This window comes from Mus musculus, chromosome 4, assembly GCF_000001635.26.
Source record: "Mus musculus strain C57BL/6J chromosome 4, GRCm38.p6 C57BL/6J".
In the NCBI taxonomy this organism is placed as follows: domain Eukaryota; kingdom Metazoa; phylum Chordata; class Mammalia; order Rodentia; family Muridae; genus Mus; species Mus musculus.
This window is the reverse complement of record NC_000070.6, coordinates 156,034,014-156,052,697: the sequence shown is the minus strand read 5'-3', so window position 1 is coordinate 156,052,697 and position 18,684 is coordinate 156,034,014. Positions and strand designations below refer to the sequence as shown.

Genomic DNA, 18,684 nt, shown 5'->3' with positions numbered 1-18,684 from the left:
CATTTTCACCGTACAAAACATTAACAAGCAGCCTTGCAAAGGATCAAGCCGAGGACACGGGGACTCCAGTGATCGGTGCTCCCGCCAGATAGAAGAGAGACATGGGGCTCATTGTACCCAGCCAGTCATTACACAAACCAGCTCTGGTATGCAATATGTACTCTAGAACCTACCAAGGACAGGTGAATCAGGAAAATGGGGGCTCCTGTCTCAGCCAAGAGTCAGCCTTGGAGTGAGAATTGGGTGTCTTGTGCAGGAACCAAGCCCAGGGTGTTATGAATGTGAAAGCAATCACTCCACCCCTGAGCTACAATCCCCAGCTCCTGGAGTGTGCATTGAAAATGTCATAGCCAGGATCAGAGACAGCTGGCTGCTGGTCCAAAGCCTCTCCAGGGTTGGGTGAGCTACCTGTCCAGCCTGGAGGCTTTCAGCCCCAATAACTCAGCCCAGGGTTTAGTAGAAGTGCTATGTGCCCCAGCCCACCTGCAGTCCCACTGTACTATTAGTCTAGAGCAGAGAGGTCTCTTGATCCAGCACTGGACTGACCACAGAGACCCCGACTCCCAGCACAGCATAAGAAGGGCAGATCTCACAAGTAGAGAATGACAACCTATGGGGCACTCCTATCGCCATAGGACTCTGGGCACAGCTGAGAAATGGTGCTCCTTCAGACCTGCCAAGCACAAGCTCCCACACTGGCAGCTTAGACTAGGGAAGGCCACGTGAGTGACTTGTCATGCCCAGCCTCTAAGGGGATGCTAGAGCCCCTTAACATGAGCAGAACCACAAAAGAACCTGAAGGTGAGGAGATTTACAGGGTAGCCAAAGACAACAGTTGTCTTCCAGAATTTCCAAGATATGCCCCTAGAACCTCAAGAAGGCCCTAGAGGGAGTCTTCAAGTGTCTTCCTCGTCTTAGTTCACAGGTCCTGTGGCTTACAGTCACATACCCTTATCTCTGCTTCCCTCTAAAGAGGTCACCAGTCACTGGGTTTAGAGTACGGCTGGTTGACACAAGATGACTGCACCCAAAATTCTAACTCAGTGACATCTGTACAGATTTCTATTTTTAGAAAGGCACGGTCATGGACTCCAGGATATGGTCCTGGTTTTTGGAAGCACCATGTAGCCCCTGTCAAGTTATTGTGATCCTTGCAAGGCTCTGAAAGATGACAGGAATGTGGATCCATATGGCTGAAAACTTGGGGTCAAAAGCAGGAGTCACACCAGATCCCAAGGACCCCAGCAGGAAACTACAAATTGGCCTCAAAGCCACTTTGAGCCATGCTTGGTGTTAGATCCTAGTTCTTTAGGTATGGATTAAGGAGTCCCTGTGAATACTCAAAATCATCTAGGAAGAATTCATGGGGGGAAGGGGACCTGGAGAGATGGCTCAGTGGTTTAGAGCACTGACTGCTCTTCCAGAGGTCCTGAGTTCAATTCCCAGCAACTACATGGCGGCTCAAAACCATCTGTAACAGGATTTGATATCCTCATCTGGTGTGTCTGAAGATAGCTACAGTACACTCACATATATAAGATAAATCTTTTAAAAATTTCATATACATACACACACACACACACACACACACACACACACACACACATATATATATATATATATATATATATATATATATAGTTCATGGGAGGATGGAAGATGTGGGGCTATGCCCCAGATTCAGATGGCGTTGTGAACTCAGGAACAGCTTCCCCCCAGCCTCCTCAGATCAATTTGACCCATTCTCCACTTCTTGCTTTGCCCAACTTCTGTAAGGCTGCCCTTCAACTCAATGGTCCCTTTCACCATCCACCTAAAACTCTTGTTTACCTTTGGGCAGCTGCTGAATCATAGTTCCCTAGTAACAGTTGCCTGGAGACAGTTGCCAGGTCACCACTGTTGTATCCCAGCAGAGGGTTCCTAAGACCTTGAGAGCAGGTAAGAGAGACTAGGTGGTTACAAGCTGAGGGTCCTGACTAGGACTGAGGCTGAGTCCTTGCCCTCCTGTGCCTCATTTTTGACTCTTTCCGGAAGTAGATAAACAGGAGAGAGGACTGGGCAGCTTGGCTGAGTTCAGCCCTCTGCCAAGGCCACACTCTCCAAACCCAAGTGTCTCAGCCAACAAAGGCGTGTCTTGTGGGGCGGGACTGGTCCATGTGGGCAACTCAAGTTCTGGGGAGGGCTGGGACCCCTTAGAAGGAGCTCTTTGCCTAGAGCCGTGTCTGTCTCCCCCAGAACTGACCCCTCAGAAGGGCCACCTCCTGAGATCCACAGAGAACGCATCCCCAGACAGTGAGCGCAGCTTGGGAGGCACCGGCCCTTCAAAAAATGTCAGCACCTTCTCAGAGCCCTGTGTTGCCAAACGTGTGTGTGTCTAGAGAAAACTTCAGCAGAGCACTGACATGGTCATTTTCTTGGCCATCTTCTTCAGGTTTAAACGCATCTCCTGCCCATTGTACCGGGGTGTGATTTCCTGCCGGTCTTTTTATCTGATCAGGTAAACATGTTTATTTTAAATTTATTATAAAGACTTCAGGCTTCAGTCTGGCTCCTCACCTTGAGCTTTCCCTTAACTTTTATGTAATATCACAAGATTCATGACCACACCATTTGCTTCAGTATTAGACAGCTTGCTTCCTGAAACTGTAACTGAAACTTTTAGTGTAAAACTTCCTTTCTGGATCTTGGGTCTCCTCCTCAGAGACGCCCTGAAACGCGCTTCCTAGATAAGGGCAGTAGCTGGTAGCTTCCCAGTTTAGATGCTGTACCCCAGTCCTTCCTCTCTTGGGTACATAGATCCCTACTCACTCATTAGGTTTTCTATGAAGTTTTTGTTATTTTTGTGGGTTTTCCTTGGTTTTGTTTTTTTAATTTTTGAGGGAAGGTTTCATGTAGTGTAGCTCAGGCTGGTCACCAACTTATATAGTCAGACTACCTTGAATTTCTGATCCTCCTCAAGTAATGGGATTCTAAGTGTGCAATGCCATTCCTGGTGCAGGGGACCAGATCCGGGGCTGATCTTATATATGCTATGCAGCACTGTATCAGCTGAGCTATATCTTGAGCCTTGCTATTTTTTTTTTGTTGTTGTTGTTGTTTCACAGGGTCTCTCTATGTAGCCTAGGCTAGCCTCAAGCTTTTGGCAATTTCCTGTTTTCTGCCTCCCAGGTGCTGGGATTACAAGCTTGTGTTACCACACCTAGCTTAGCTTTAGTAAATATAGATGACAAGAAATAATAATTCATAGCTGAATTCAATGTTAAAATAACAAGAATACGAAGCTAAGAAAGTGACTGCAGAATCGCACACCCACACCTACACTCCTGCCCAGTTCTAAAGCTCCTATCTCAGCCTTTTCCTGGGAGCTTTCCTTTTCTCGGTTGGGAAGGGATCTCCAGGCACTCCTGGATTCTTCCATCTTTGCAGCCTGTCCTCTAGAGTGGCATGAGTTTCTCATTCCAGGATTTCTCTCCACCCTACAGAACTTTTTGGATTTTTTTTTTCTTCTCCTGTTGATTCAGTAGGGGTAGAATTGATAGACATGATGCCCATATTTGGCCTTTCTTTGCTGTCAGTCAGTCAATCCACAGACCTGTCTTCCTCCTTAAGGCTGACCTGCTCCTATCCAAAGGCCTTGTCTTACCCTTCCCAGTCACAGAGTTCTCTGTACCGTCTCATCATTCACCCAACACACTGGGTTTATTCACTTGATGTGATGGGAGGCACAAACTTTTGTCTAGGAATTAATTTAAAATGCCCTAAAATGTTCCAAAGACGGCAAATAGGGAAAAGGGACAACATCTGGGGCAGGGGTGCTGGGAGAAGAGGAGTTGATGGTAGCTATAGACAGGTTGTGTTAGTAGGACCTGGGCTGAGCACTTGGGTAGCCATAAACCGATAGGACCTTTGTTTGGGGCTTGGAGCTTCTTTGACCTTCAAGTCTGCAGATGTGCACTCTACCAGCAACAAGACTGATAGGCAACCTCTTTGCAGCAGACACAGAGGCCACACTCGTCGAGGCCAGAACAGTCTTGGCCGAAGAAAACTCACTAGGCAGAGACGGGATGCAAAGATGGCCCTACACCCACAGGCCGGAAGGCCTCACAGAGATGGAAGTGAGGCACAAGCTGAAGCCACAGCCCAGGACTTGGGGAGGCTTCCTTCCCCAAGCAAAGTGGGTGCAGCTGTCTGTCCCATTCAAGGGCTGGGACATCGGGCTGCTCGAAGACCCCGAAGGGGTATAGGGACTACATCTGCCTCAAGGGTTCCTCGCCCTGGTGCCCTTATGCCTGCAACACGAAACCGTCCAAGATTCATCCACTGCCGGGGTCAGCCCCCTCGAACCCGTGTCAGCTCCAAGAGATCCAAACGGTCCAGAATCCATCCGTGCCACACTGAGGTGCCAGGTGAATGCAGAGGGGCCCTGGGACTGGTTACACATGCCCTCAAGTCAGGGCCTCCAGGGAGAGGGAAGAGGTGAGGCTCACACTAGACCATGCCCAGCCAGCCAACCAAGCAGTCCCTGAAAGAAGCTAACAAAGGTCCACATACTAGGGACACTATGCTCAAGAATCTGCAAGCTTTACCTGTCCGTACCATCACAGCGGGCCCTCACTACCCCAACCCCATTTCGTGCAAGTTTCTCATCTCTCCTGGTTGACCATAGAGACTTGAGTCACCCATGATGTCATCATAGACATTGTGACCCCTGCCCTCTGGAGACATCCCCAAATCATGTTTGTATGGACTCCCGTCTCACACTCTAGCCCACTCCCTGCATGGAGCCTTTCCTACTGGTAAGGAGGGTGGAGACGGGGCCACCCTCTTAACTCCCAATGTAATCTCCACACTACATGGACTCTGCCTGAGTCCATGGCTGGTAATGTCTCCTTTCTTGGGTGTAATGACCCTCAGGCCTCCTAGTCAGGTCTGTATTGGGCTGAAGAAAGGTCCAGGGGGTCTGGGTTAGTTCCCAGCAGCTGCTGGCATTGGCTGGGCTCAGGCAGATTGAATGGGTACCTGCCCATTCCCCATCTGACACCACTGGTCTTCAGGCTGGACCCATGAGAAACAGATGGGGAGCAGCGTCAAGGAAAGGCTCCGGCCTGAGCTAAGTCAGCTGGACCAAGATGCAGGTGGGGCTTCTGACAGCCGGGAGGGGCAGGAAAAACCTTACTGAGCCAGAAACCCAGGCTCAGTACCCACCTATCCACAGACGACCTGGAGGAAGAAGAAGCTGCCAGACTCCCAGTGACCTCCCCGGACGGGCTCCTGATGGAAGGAGACAAGCAGCCCAGTCCCGGTCAGGGCCCTTTCTTCTACATTGGAGGCACCAACGGAGCATCAATGTGAGTAGAGTTTGGGCACCCTGATCTGTATTCTCACCCCTGTCTTGGATCTGGCCCAAGATGTTGCTATCGGCAGCCATTCCTGCCATGCCTTCTCCAGGGAACCCTAAGTCCCCCCAGTTACTGCTGCCTTCTACCCTGCAGAATCAGCAACTACTGTGAGAGCAAGGGCTGGCAACGCACTCAGGACAGCCACTGTGAGGACTACAAGCTAAAGTGGTGTGAGATCAAGTGCAGGGACAACTACTGCAGCTTTCGGGAAGGTAGGAGACATCCCTGAGGGTAGGGGATTGGCACAGCCTTAAGGTGCCACCCACAGACCCCTATTTGTCTCGCCAGGCCAGCAGTTGCTGTTCCAGCTCCCCAACAACAAGCTTCTTACGACCAAGATCGGGTTGCTCAGTGCTCTGCGGGAGCACGCACGCACTTTGAGCAAAGCCAGGATGCTGCCCAGTACCCAAACCAAGTGAGCCCACTCTACCAGCCCCAGAGGCACGCCCACTTCTACCTCCATCTGTCTCTTGGGACCATTTCCCCGCTCCATAAACTCACCACTCCCTCTGCAGCGCCTCAGCATTCAGTATCCTACCCAAGATACGAGTCAATCACTAGTCCTGAGCACTCGTCACGTGTTCCACTTTTCTTCCCACTGATCTTCCACTCTGCCTCTACGGGAGCCCATGGCCATGATTCCTTATGCGGACGTCTATACTCTGTGCTCACAATAGCCACACATGGAATATCCCCCAGTAATCGTTCCCCCCCAGAGTCATCCCCCAGGCGTCATCCATGGCTCCTTGCCATTTGGCCATCATTTTGTCCTTTCTCAGTCACTCGATTTCCTCCATCATTTAGCCAAGCTGAACCACTCTGGTTCACTCATTACTTGCCCAGATCTATCTACTCATCCAACCAACTTCTTATCATCTGCCCCTCGAGGTAGCTTTTTGATCATGGACATCCGTAACACCATCTTGTCATCTGCGTGTCCAGCTGCCCACTTCCCACTAACTTGTGCCAGCAACTCAAAGCCATTTTTCTTTTTCTTTTTTCTTTTTTTTTGGTTTTTAGAGACAGGGTTTCTCTCTGTGTACAGCCCTGGCTGTCCTGGAACTCACTCTGTAGACTAGGCTGGCCTCGAACTCAGAAATTCGCCTGCCTCTGCCTCCCAAGAGCTGGGATTAAAGGCGTGTGCCACCACTGCCCGGCCAGAGCCATTTTTCTTTTCTTTTCTTTTTTTTTTTTTTTAAAGATTTTTATTTATTATGTGTTAAGTACATTGCAGCTGTCTTTAGACACCAGAAGAGGGCGTCATATCTCACTACGGATGGTTGTGAGCCACCATGTGGTTGCTGGGGTTTGAACTCAGGACCTCTGGAAGAGCAGTCAGTGTGCTCTTACCCGCTGAGCCATCTCACCAGCCCCAGAGCCATTTTTCTAAGACATCCATCTGACCACCTACCTCTATGCCCATCTGTACTTTAATTCTGCACATCCAATCCACACCTCCAAACGTGCCAGAGGTAGGTACTAAGACCAGGATTTATGTCCCTTTGGGATGCAGATTTGGAAAGGGTGCCTCGGCCCACAGAAATAGACCGCTGAGAGGCACTGTCTTGGCACTGGAAATCAACCGACATAGAAGAGGACAATTGGGAGAGAGAAAGCAGGGAGATGGGACAGAGGAACCACAGTGAATTCGGTAGCCAGAAGGTTGGCTGCTGCAGAGAGACTGAAAATATGAGACTCATAAAAGAATGTTCTCCAAGGGTATAGTATGAGCAAAGGCCTTACAAAGGAAATAGCTTAGAAGGCTGGAGGACACAACAGTAAACATCCCCTCCAGCTAGCCTACAGGTCAAACTACCAGATAGATCACTGGCCAAGCCTGAGACAAAGGACAGCCCTCTTCATGTTTTAACTTCTATGCTCTCCCAAGGGTCCTGAAAATGGAAGAGTTTTTTCCAGAGACCTATCGGCTGGACATCAGAGACGAGAGGCAGGCTTTCTTCGCTCTATTTGATGGTGAGAAGCCCCTGGGTAGGGCCAGGCACACTAGAAGGTCAGACAAGATTAGGGTGGGACAGGGCCAGACCTGGGAAAAGTAGAATAGTTCTTGAGGGGAAAAGTGAAGCCTGGGGCTCAGGATCCTAGTGGTTTCTGGTATTGAGGAGTGGGAGAAGGAAGGGTCGTGGCCTTAGTTAGAGGTAGGAGTGTGGCGGGGCCAGGGCCATAGGCAGGTCATAGGTATGATCAAAGGGAAACAAAATAGTCCTCTGACGTGGGTAATCAGACAGTGAGATCAGGGTAGGATCAGGGGTGGATCCAGCTTGGCTGTTTGCTGTGGTCAGAACTGAGGGAAAAGGATAAGGAAAGGGAAGGTCAGGGCCAGGGCAGGGTGAGGGATGGGAGGGGCAAGGAGTACTCAGGGCCACAGGCTCGGGGGTTACTCCCTGCAGAAACCCAGATGTGGATCTGCAAACCTACGGCCTCCAACCAGGGAAAGGGCATCTTTCTGATCAGGAGCCAGGAGGAGGCTGCTGCCCTGCAGGCCAAGACCCAGAGCATTGAGGATGACCCCATCTACCGCAAGATGCCCTTCCGTGCACCACAGGCGCGAGTGGTGCAGAGGTGTGGGCGTGGATGCCAGGAAGGGCTTGAGTCTCAGCGGGGATAACCCAGCCTGGCTGTTGCCTGTGGATGCTGGTGATAGTTGTCAGTAGTGCTGCAGAGCATCCCTAGGCCATAGCAGGCTGCAGCATATCCAACACCCAACCAACCTGCCTGGAGCAGCCCACATCTAGACCCATAACCTGTTCAGGGGCGGGGGTGTGTGTGTTCACATTTAGCTGGGGTAACAAGCAAGACTGCCCCTAAACACAGGCTCCAGGGAGGGGTAGCCAGGGAGTGTTTGGTCCCTTTGTCCTCTGTCCTGCAGCTGTCTTAACCGTTCTTCAGCCCAGCCAGCCAGCTACAGCCTATCTGCAACACAGAGCTGACCAATGACTCATCTGCCTACAGTGGGGACTAGATCCTCAGTCTCACATGGCACTAGCAGGGAAAACTCAGCTCACACTTAGAAAGGTCCCAATAGAGCCTTATCTGCCAATATGGACCCTTTCTCTGGCCACAGCTGTCATTGGCTCCCTCTTTCCCCTTCCATAGTGCCCTTCCAAGCATGCTCTCCCTACCTTCAGTCTTGAAGACATGAAGTTTCCTATGTGGAATGCCCTCTCCCATCACCAAAGCCATTCACCATTCACAGGTCCAAAGTTAGCCTTCCTTCTCCAGACAGCCCTCCCTGCCACATGGGCCAATCTGCTCCCATAAGTTTCCTAGTAAGAGCTGCACCAGACACTTTCAGTGGGTAAAGATTTCATTATGAATTCTTCCTAATTCTTTTGAACAGTTCAAAGTCCTCTTACCATTCTCAGCCAGTGGTCATGTCTGGGACAGGTGGGAGGCAATGAGGAAACAGTCCTTGTGGGGATGACAGATCTAGGCCAACTGGCCAAGCAACTCAGCCCCAGGTGCCCCTGTGGTACCCCCTAGATATGTCCAGAACCCGCTGCTGCTAGATGGGAAGAAGTTTGATGTGCGCTCCTACATGCTCATTGCCTGTGCCATGCCTTACATGGTCTTTTTTGGCCATGGCTATGCCCGCCTCACCCTCAGCCTGTATAACCCTCATTCCAGTGACCTCAGTGGTCATTTGACCAATCAGGTAAGAACCCCTTATAGGAGAAGTCCTTTTCCTAAAGGTGTGGATGACCTCTGAGAAAACTCTCATTGTTTGGGAACAGAGGAAGAACTTAGTTATAGACTAGGTGTGGAAGTAGCCTAGCCACTACTTCCTTTTGCCCCAACAGACACTCTGTTGTCCTAAGTACCTTAGAGCCTAAATCCTTTGAGTCAACTCCATCAATGTGCTGACCAAATGCCTAATTAATGGGAGGTCTGGAACAAGGATTCCTTGTTCAGGATCTGTGGGGATTGGCTGACTGGGAAGTCTCGAAGCATAAAGGTATATGCACAAGGGTCTCATAGGCAATTCTCATGGGAGATGGGAATAAGGCTCTGGTGAGGGTCAGAAGGTTAGGGTAAGGCCTTCCTAGAGGGGGGGGCTACAGAGGGTAACCTCTAGGCTCTGCTTGTGTTGTAGTTCATGCAGAAGAAGAGCCCCCTGTACACGCTGCTGAAGGAGAGCACCGTGTGGACCATGGAGCACCTCAACCGATACATCAATGACAAATTTAGGAAGACCAAGGGCCTCCCCAGAGATTGGGTCTTCACCACCTTCACGGTCAGTCGAGCTCTGAGTCGTGTTTTGTGTGCATACTGCCTATGGGTTGGGCTAGGCGCATGGCTTTTATGGATCCCTGAAGCCTGTGTAGTTTTACTGAAGCCATGCCTGATGTCTCCAGGTGTAATTTTCTATATCAAATCGAAGGGGCAAAAGTAGATATCCTTGTATTTCTTCTGATGTGAGGGGAAGGCTCACAAACTTCCTTCTCTCCCTAGTTTGCTAAGCATTTTTAAGGGTAGGGTGCTGAGTAATGTAGAATGCTGCTCCTATACCGATTAAGATGATCATTGGCTATCTTTCCTTCATTCTGTTCATGTGTATTGCATTGATTAGTTTTCACTACTCTTACATTGCTGGGATAAATTCCAGGTGATGGTAATATATAATAATTCAACTGTACTTCTAGGTTTGATTTTATTGTATTTAAGAATTTTTGTGTTGGTGCTCATAAGGAATCTTGACCTATGGCTTTTCTTTAGTATTTTATCTGATTTTGATATAAAAATATATCCTACTCCTTTTATATATAAAATATCTAAAATAATCAAATTATTTGTAGAAATGGTTTATTCTGGCTCTCAGTCTTAAAGGTTTGGAATCTGAGCAGGGTGCATCACCTTATCTCACTCCTATGATAATCTGCCCTACTCAAGTTTGAGAGACTGTAGATGGAAACCTCTAAAACTATAAAACAAAAATCTTTCCTCCTTGGAAACAATTCTCTTGGTTATTTGTTACAGTGAGAAAAAAAAAGAAAGAAACAATATACACTCCATGAAAGCAGCCTGGACTTCCCTTTGTGGAAGGGTTTGTCACTCTGTCTTACCACCACCCTCAAGCTCATTTGATTGCTGTTTACTAAGATTTTCTATTGTTTGTGTTTAGATTTTTCTATTACTTTGCTAGCTTTTCCTAGGGATTTTTTTTTTCAGTTTTCCTCGGTTATATAATGTGTTTGGTCTACAGATTCTTACAGTATTTCCTTAAATTCATTTTACTATCCTGGGCATGCTGCTGTTCACTTTCAATCCCAACATTTGGGAGGCAGAAGCCAGCAAATTTCAGTTTGAAACCAGTCTTGCCTATATAGTTCCAGGCCAATGATAGTTGCATGATGAGATCTACCAGGGCAGGGGGGAGAAGAGAGGAGAGAAGAGAAAAGAAAAAGAGGAAGAGTTAGAAAAAAAAGAGGGCCGGGCGGTTGTGGAGCACGCCTTTAATCCCAACACGTGGGAAGCAGAGTCAGGCAGATTTCTGAGTTCAAGGCCAGCCTGGTCTACAAAGTGAGTTCTAGGACAGCCAGGGCTACACAGAGAAACCCTGTCTCAAAAAAAACAAAAAAAAAAAAGAAAGAAAGAAAGAAAGAAAGAAAGAAAGAAAGAAAGAAAGAAAGAAAGAAGAAAGAGAAGAAAAAAGAAAAAAGAGGAGGAGGAAGAGGTTAGGAGGGAGGGAGGGAGGGAGGGAAAGAGGGAGGGAGGGAGGGAGGAGGGAGGGAGGGAGGGAGGGAGGGAGGGAGGGAGGGAGGGAGGGAGGGAGGGAGGAGAAGGAGAGGCAGTAGGGTAATACAAAGCCCGCAATGCTACCATTTGTGAGGTAGAGCCAGGAGTATCAGTAACTCTGGGCCGTCTACACAGAGAACTCAAAGATATCCTGGTCTACATGAGATTCTGGCGCAAAGAAAACATTAAGGGCTAGGGTTATACTCAGCAGCAGAGCATTCGCCTAGTATGTGCAAGAGCCTTGGGTGCCAACCGACTACACACAAAAACAAATTAACGAGAACTTTTAATCCCAACATGTGCTGTAATTTAAAACTGTTCTCGTGGGGTGGAGGAGATGGCTCTGTAATTAAGGAAGCTTTCCCTGTCGACAAGCATGAGTTGAAATACCCAGCATCCATATGAAAAGCCAGATGTGGCTGTGCCTGTAATCCCAGCCCTGAAGAGTAGTGATGGGCAGACCCTCAGAGTTTGCTGTCTAGCCAGCCTAGCTGAAAGAGTGAGGTTATAGTTCACTGATAGAGTGACAAAAGAAGACACCCTAGGTCCTGCTGTGCTCTCTGAAGGTATATGCACAGACGTGCACGTCTGCACACTCACATGCATATACCACACACACTGCACACACACACCACACAGGCAGGCACACATGCACACACATCTTCTTATGCGTTTGGAAAGATCATATAATCCACTATTCAATAGAATGTCTATTTTTGTTTTGTTTTGTTTTAAGAGAGAGTGGATATGTATAGATCAGAGAACAACTTCATAGAGTTGTACTCGGATGTTGTTTTGACCTCAATGTTCTAACCATGGCATATATATGCCTATGCTCACACCCATTATGTAAACACATACAATAACATTTAAAATGCGGGTTGGTGAGGTAGCTTAGGTCGTAAGGGGGCCTGATGTCAAGTCTAACAACCTAAGTTTCACTCCAGGACTCATATGGTGGAAGGAGAGTTCTAAAAGTTGCCCTTTGACCTCTGTGCCCCACCCCACAGAAAGGATGTAAAAATGTATTTAACATTGAGTGTGGTGGCATACGCCTTTAATCCTAGCGCTCAGGATGCAGAGGCGGGTGGATGTCATGAGTTTGAGGCCAGCCTCATCTACATAGAAAGTGCCAGGCTAGTCAAGACTACTACTGAGTCTTAAGACATCATAATAAGTCATCTTGTTAGTCTCTTTTAAATAAATACTCTGTGTGTGTGTGTGTGTGTGTGTGTGTGTGTGTGTGTGTGTGTGTGTGTGAGAGAGAGAGAGAGAGAGAGAGAGAGAGAGAGAGATTGATTGATTGATGCTAGGGTGCTTTTGCCACAGTGGACATGTGGAGATCACAGGACAACTTCATAAAGTCAGTTCCGTTATTGTTATTGTACCTTAATACGGGTTCTAGGATCAAAGTCAGGTCACTAAGCTTGCACAGCAAGCGTCTTTATTCACTTAACCATCTTATGAGCCCTGAAAAATATGTGTGCTTTTGGTCAAGTCTTCTGTTTACTCTTTAACAATCTATGTATACAGTCCATTTGTATCTTTTTTGTTTGTTTATTTTTTTGTTTATTTTTTTTCCAGACAGAGACAGGGTTTCTCTGTGTAGCCCTGGCTGTCCTGGAACTCACTCTGTAGACCAGGCTGGCCTAAAACTCAGAAATCCACCTGCCTCTGCCTCTCAAGTGCTGAGATTAAAGGCGTGCGCCACCCCTCTTGGACAGCTCATATGCTGTCTTATATTTAACTATATAGTCACCTTTACTAGGGTTCTTTATTTTATTTCTTCATATACGTTCAAGTTACTGATGGAGGAACAACAGAGCAGGCATACCTTTGTTTTTCCTTGTGTGTAAATGTCTCTTTGTTTTTTTATTTTTTTTATTTTTATTTTATTATTTTTTTCGTTTTTTTTTGAGACAGGGTTTCTCTGTATAACCCTGGCTGTCCTGGAACTCACTTTGTAGACCAGGCTGGCCTGTCTCTTTGTTTTTTGAGACTGGGTCTCACCATGTAGATCAGGCTGATCTCAAACTCATAAAGATCTGCTTGCCTCTGCCTCTCCAGTGTTGGAATTAAAGGTATGTGCCACCACACCTGTCCTCATGTGGGAACATCTTAATTTTCCTATTGTTAAAAAAGATTTTCAATTTTTATGTGTTTGAGTGCTCTGTGTGTGTGTGTGTGTGTGTGTATGTGTGTGTGTGTGTACCATATATGTGCTTGGTACTCAAAGAGGCTTTGGATCTCTTGGAACGGGAGTTGTAAGAGGTTGTGGGCTGTCTGATGTGGACACTGGAAACATAATTGTAGCCTTTTGCAAGAATAGCTAGTGCTCTTAACATTTTGAGCCATTTCTCTAGCTCTTTAACTTCTCCATTCTTGATTTACTGGGCAGAGAAATTCTTTTTACTCTGTGTGTGCGTGTGTGTGTGTGTGTGTGTGTGTGTGTGTGTTTTGTGTATCTATGTGGTATCTGTACATGTACAACATCTACATGGAGACCTGTAGTCCAGGTGTGTCCTTCCTTGAGCACTCTCTACTTTTATTTTTTTATTTTTAATTTTTTAAAATTTTTAAATATTTATTTATTTATTATATGTAAGTACACTGTAGCTGTCTTCAGACACTCCAGAAGAGGGTGTCAGATCTCATTACAGATGGTTGTGAGCCACCATGTGGTTGCTGGGATTTGAACTCAGGACCTTTGGAAGAGCAGTCGGCACTCTTAACCAGCCATCTCACCAGCCCCTCTACTTTTATTTTTTAAGACAGTGTCTCTTACTGAGCCTGAAGGTCATCAATTCAGCTAAAATGGCTAGACCATAAGCTTCAGGGATCTGCCTGTCTTACCACCACCACCACCACCACCACCACCACCGAAGACCAGGGTTATAGGCATTCAGTTGTCACGCCTGACTTTTTATATTGATTCAGGGGCTGAGCTCAGTCTGTGTTTTTACAGCTGGCACTTTTCTAACTAAGCATTTTTTTTTCAGCCTCTGGAGATAGAATTCTTGGTTGTAGTTTTTTCTTTCAGCACTTTGAAAACGTAAGTTCATTGCTTCCTGGCCTCATAATTTCTGATGAGAAATTGACTATTACTCTTATTGGGTATCCTTTTTATGTGACAAATTGCTTCTCTCACTGATTTTAATATTCTCTTTGTCTTTTTATGATTTTGTATGTGCGTGTGTTCATGTGCATGGGGGATATGTGTACAATTATGGAGGCCAGAGATCAGCATCAGATGTTCCTCAGGTGTCACCCAGCTTTTGTTTTGTTTTTAAGACAGGGTCATATTCGTTGACTTGAAGTTCTCTGATTAGATAAGGACAGCAAACCTCAGGTCTGCCTTCCCTGACAAGGGTTACAGATAGAGAACCCGTCACACGAGCTTACGTGGGTTCCGGGGACAGAACTCGGTCCTATACCTGCATAGCATGTACTTTGCAGATCGGGCTATCTTCCAGGCTCTCTCTTCTTTTCAAAGTTTTCTTATGATATGACAAGTCTAGAATTTATTCTTCTTGGGCTTCATTATACAATTTAAATTTAGAGATCAAATGTAGGCACCTCCCTGTCATTTCTTACACTGCCGTTCCCTTCCTTTCCTCCTGAGATTCGCAGTAGAGAGATCATTTGCTAGATTACTTCCCATCGTCGGGCTTCTGAAGCTTAATTTTTTCATTACTTTTTATTTTCTTCGGACTAAATAATTTCAGTTGAGTTTCTTTCAAAATACTCCAATTTATGAGCCCCTCTAGTGATTAGGCAAGCAAGAAATAGCAAAGAATCATGTACCCCTCCTGCTTTGGTTTGCTTAGTCTGGGGCTACAGGTATGTGCTACTATACCCAGTTCTGTGATTTAAAAAAATATTTTACAGGGCTGGTGAGATGGCTCAGTGGGTAAGAGCACCCGACTGCTCTTCCGAAGGTCAGGAGTTCAAATCCCAGCAACCACATGGTGGCTCACAACCATCTGTAACGAGATCTGACTCCCTCTTCTGGAGTGTCTGAGGACAGCTACAGTGTACTTACAATAAATAAATAAATAAATCTTAAAAAAAAAAAAATATTTTACATGTATGGATGTTTTGCCTACGTGTATGTCTGTATACTAAGTGCATGCCTGGTGCCCACAGAGGCCAGATAAGAATGTCAGAAATGTAGTTCCAGGTGCTATAACGTAGGTGCTTGGAATTGAACACAGTTCCTCTGGAAGAACAAAGCAAACACCCTTAACCCTGGAGCTATCTCTTAAGCTCCAAGATCTGTGCGATTTCTCTTCTCTCCTCTCCTCTCCTCTCCTCTCCTCTCCTCTCCTCTCCTCTCCTCTCCTCTCCTCTCCTCTCCTCTTCTCTTCTCTTCTCTTCTCTTCTCTTCTCTTTTCCTTTGTAAGAATTGTAGTCACTGTAGTTTTTTATTCTACTCAGGTCTATTCCCCTTTATACTTTGTATTGCTTCACATTTTTAATTGTGTTTTTTTTTTTTTTTTTTTTTGGTTTTTCGAGACAGGGTTTCTCTGTCTAGCTCTGGCTGTCCTGGAACTCACTTTGTAGACCAGGCTGGCCTCGAACTCAGAAATCCTCCTGCCTCTGCCTCCCAGGTGCTGGGATTAAAGGCGTGCGCCACCACGCCCGGCTAATTGTGTTTTTTAAAAAATGTATTAGGGGGTGCATATGCCGTGAGTACACGCCATGCACATTTGTAGAGGTCAGAGGACAATGTATGGGGGGTCATTTCTCTTTCTATTATGTGGGTCCCGGAGCTCAAACTCAGGTTCTCAGCGTCAGGCGTCTTTACCTGCTGACCATTTTAATGGCTTCTGTAATTTGTATCTCTGTTGGGGGCCGGGGGGGGGGTCAGTATTTTCTAAAGGAGTCTTTCAACAAACCGCAAAACTTACGAAAACTAATAGCTGTAATTATTTGTAAATTAGACATGTTATGCTATTTCTGATACTGAGATTTTTTTTCATGGAATGACTCTAACTAGGACAGCTTGAAATGCTATAATGTTCTCTATCCTTACCAGGGTGTTATGTGTTCTAGTTGTCTGTCTCTCCTGCTGTGAGTCCTAATTTCCCTCACTTTTGTGAAGCCCCATGGTTTTGTTGAGTGAGTTTCTTACTGTGAGCCTGTGACTCTCCATGTTGAAGCGTAGGCAGTTTCAGCCGTGCAGGTGAGAGTGAGGGCGAAAGTGACAGGTGTGACTGATTGTTCAGGCCTAGGAGATCTCATCTGGGCCAACAGGTGACAGCCAGGATCCCTCCCTGCTTCACCCACAGAAGCGGATGCAGCAGATCATGTCCCACTGCTTCCTGGCTGTCAAGTCCAAGCTGGAGTGCAAGCTGGGCTACTTTGACCTCATTGGCTGTGACTTCCTGATTGATGAAAACTTCAAGGTGCTGTCTTGGGGAGAGGAGGTCCGGTAGGGAGGTGCAGGGAGGTGGGGCCCTTGCGCGCTCTGAGCACATAAGCGTGCCCAGTGGCTGGACTCAGATCTAGATTTGGATGTGCACAAAAAGCTGGTCTCCTGCTGGAACTGAGCAGCTCCCACGATCAGTCTTAACTCCTTGAGCAAACAAGGGGAGCAAAGCCATTAATCTGCCCGGAATCACTGGGCTCATTAGGGACCAGAGCCCCAGCTTCTTAACAGCAGTAGGTGGGTAGAGAATGGTGCTGAGCACTGTCTGCCACAGGTGTGGCTGCTGGAGATGAACGCCAACCCTGCCCTGCATACCAACTGTGAAGTCCTGAAGGCAGTGATCCCCGGAGTGGTTATAGAGACCTTGGGTGAGCTCTGGGCAGCCCCACACCACAACTTTCCCATATGCATCCCCCCACCACCCCCAGTTCTGGGCACCCCGTCCTACTTGCCTCCAAGTTCAGACTCCACAAGTCTGGTTTTCTAGCGCTCCATAATCTGTATGGCAGCCAAGCCCTCTGCTCACACTTTGTCATTTCTCCCACCTACAGCCAGTCCCTCGTGAACCCCTCTCCTCCTCCCGTGTTTCTAGACATCCAGAGGTTGCTGGCCCCAAATTGCCCTCTCACCATTCACCTTGTCGCTCCCTTGCCTTCCCACAGACCTGGCGCTTGAGACCTGCCAAAAGAGCTTGCACAGTCAGAAGATGCTGCCTCTGCTGTCACAGCGTCGCTTTGTGCTCCTTTACAACGGGGAGACTACGGACTTGTGGCCGCGCTTGGCGAGCTCGCGCCCACTTAACCGCTTGCCTAACCCTCACCCTAACCCTAACCCTAACCCTCACCCTCACCCTCACCCTCACCCTAACCCTAACCCTCACCCTCACCCTCACCCTAACGCTAACCCTCACCCTCCCCGGCCCACCTGTGAAGCCGCATCCTCTGCGCTTTCCTCCGCACGGGCCGCTATCTCAGAACGGCCTGGTGCACGCAAGTCGATGCCCTCCAGGGGAGCTCCCGTGTGCACACCCCGCAAATCGCGGCTGTCTGACTCGAGCGGTAGCTCCATAGCGGAGTCTGAGCCCTCTCTCTGTTCTGGGTCCCTGGAAGGCAGCAGGGACACAGCCCGGGAACCCTCCCTGGGTCCGCCCGAGGAGGAGCGCGAGGAGGAACAGAGAAGTACGAGCCATCGAGGCTCCTAGCAGCCGCAGCATCCAGCGGCCCTGCACCTTGCTGTGCCCTCTCCGGGACCTATAAAAGCTACTTTGTGACAAACGCAACCTCTAGAAGCCCGTCCCGTCTGGGCGCCCCCCAGCCCTTCTGCCCCCGCTTCTCTATTTGCTCCGTGGTTGTCCTTAGAGGAAGGAGAGGGAAGCGTGCAGAATGGGAATGCGTCCTTCCGGTCCCACTGACCTCCTTTTCCTTCTCTGGGGCAGCCCAGCAAATCCTGGGTCCCCATGCTCTGTGTTTTTCATTCTGTATGATCCTCCTGAAACTCCATGGCCTTCATGACCTCTGCAACCTGGCACTGGGACCCACCCACTGTCCCATGGAGTCCTTAGGAAAGGTCTTGGATGCCCTTGGAACTCTGGAAGCCCCACCTTACCCCATTACTATTCTGGTTCATCCTTACCCTGCCCAACACCTTCCTTCTGGCCTTTCAGACACTTTGTGGAATAGCCAAAGCCGCCATTTCCCTATAAATGCCCTGGAACCTGTCAGGCATTAGAGGCACAAAGGAGCTGGCTGTGAGAGGGCAGTTCCCAGGGATGTCGACTCTTATTAGTGATTAGTGCATTCTCTAATGTTCGCGCTCCCAGTTAGCACGGGGTTTGAAAGGAGAGCACTGACCGTCTCAAACCTCTGAGGTGTCCACATCTTACACCAAAGCAGCCAGGACACTGTAAGTCCATCCAGCCAAACCCTGTCCTATAAAACTCCAAAGAGGACCAAAGAGGGCCAAAGAGGACCACCCACAGGTTTCCAGGTCCTTCCCAGCCTGAATCCTCTCTTGCATATATATCCAAGGTGGCAGATGCCTCTTCCTAACCCTTCTGACCTTTAGTTAGTCCTAAGCATCAAAGTGGGAGGAGTGCCAGAC

General features: G+C 48.0%; 1 protein-coding gene across 2 annotated transcripts; it reads left to right on the top strand.

Moving 5' to 3' along the window:
• The first annotated feature begins 1,880 nt into the window (after positions 1-1,880).
• Ttll10 (tubulin tyrosine ligase-like family, member 10) lies at positions 1,881-17,863 on the top strand. Of its 2 annotated transcripts, NM_029264.2 has the most exons (15): positions 1,881-1,938; positions 2,432-2,497; positions 3,994-4,115; positions 4,203-4,406; positions 5,055-5,135; positions 5,216-5,348; positions 5,493-5,611; positions 5,688-5,814; positions 7,288-7,373; positions 7,808-7,979; positions 8,901-9,072; positions 9,511-9,651; positions 16,445-16,561; positions 16,859-16,952; positions 17,247-17,861. In NM_029264.2, exons 3-15 carry the CDS (start codon positions 4,073-4,075, stop codon positions 17,783-17,785), a joined length of 2,028 nt encoding a protein of 675 aa, NP_083540.1. In that variant the 5' UTR covers positions 1,881-1,938; positions 2,432-2,497; positions 3,994-4,072; the 3' UTR covers positions 17,786-17,861. The 2 variants fall into 2 exon arrangements, with proteins under 2 accessions (NP_083540.1, NP_001355570.1); NM_001368641.1 differs by lacking the exons at positions 1,881-1,938; positions 2,432-2,497 and having other exon boundaries at positions 3,997-4,406; positions 17,247-17,863.
• The last annotated feature ends 821 nt before the right edge of the window (positions 17,864-18,684 follow it).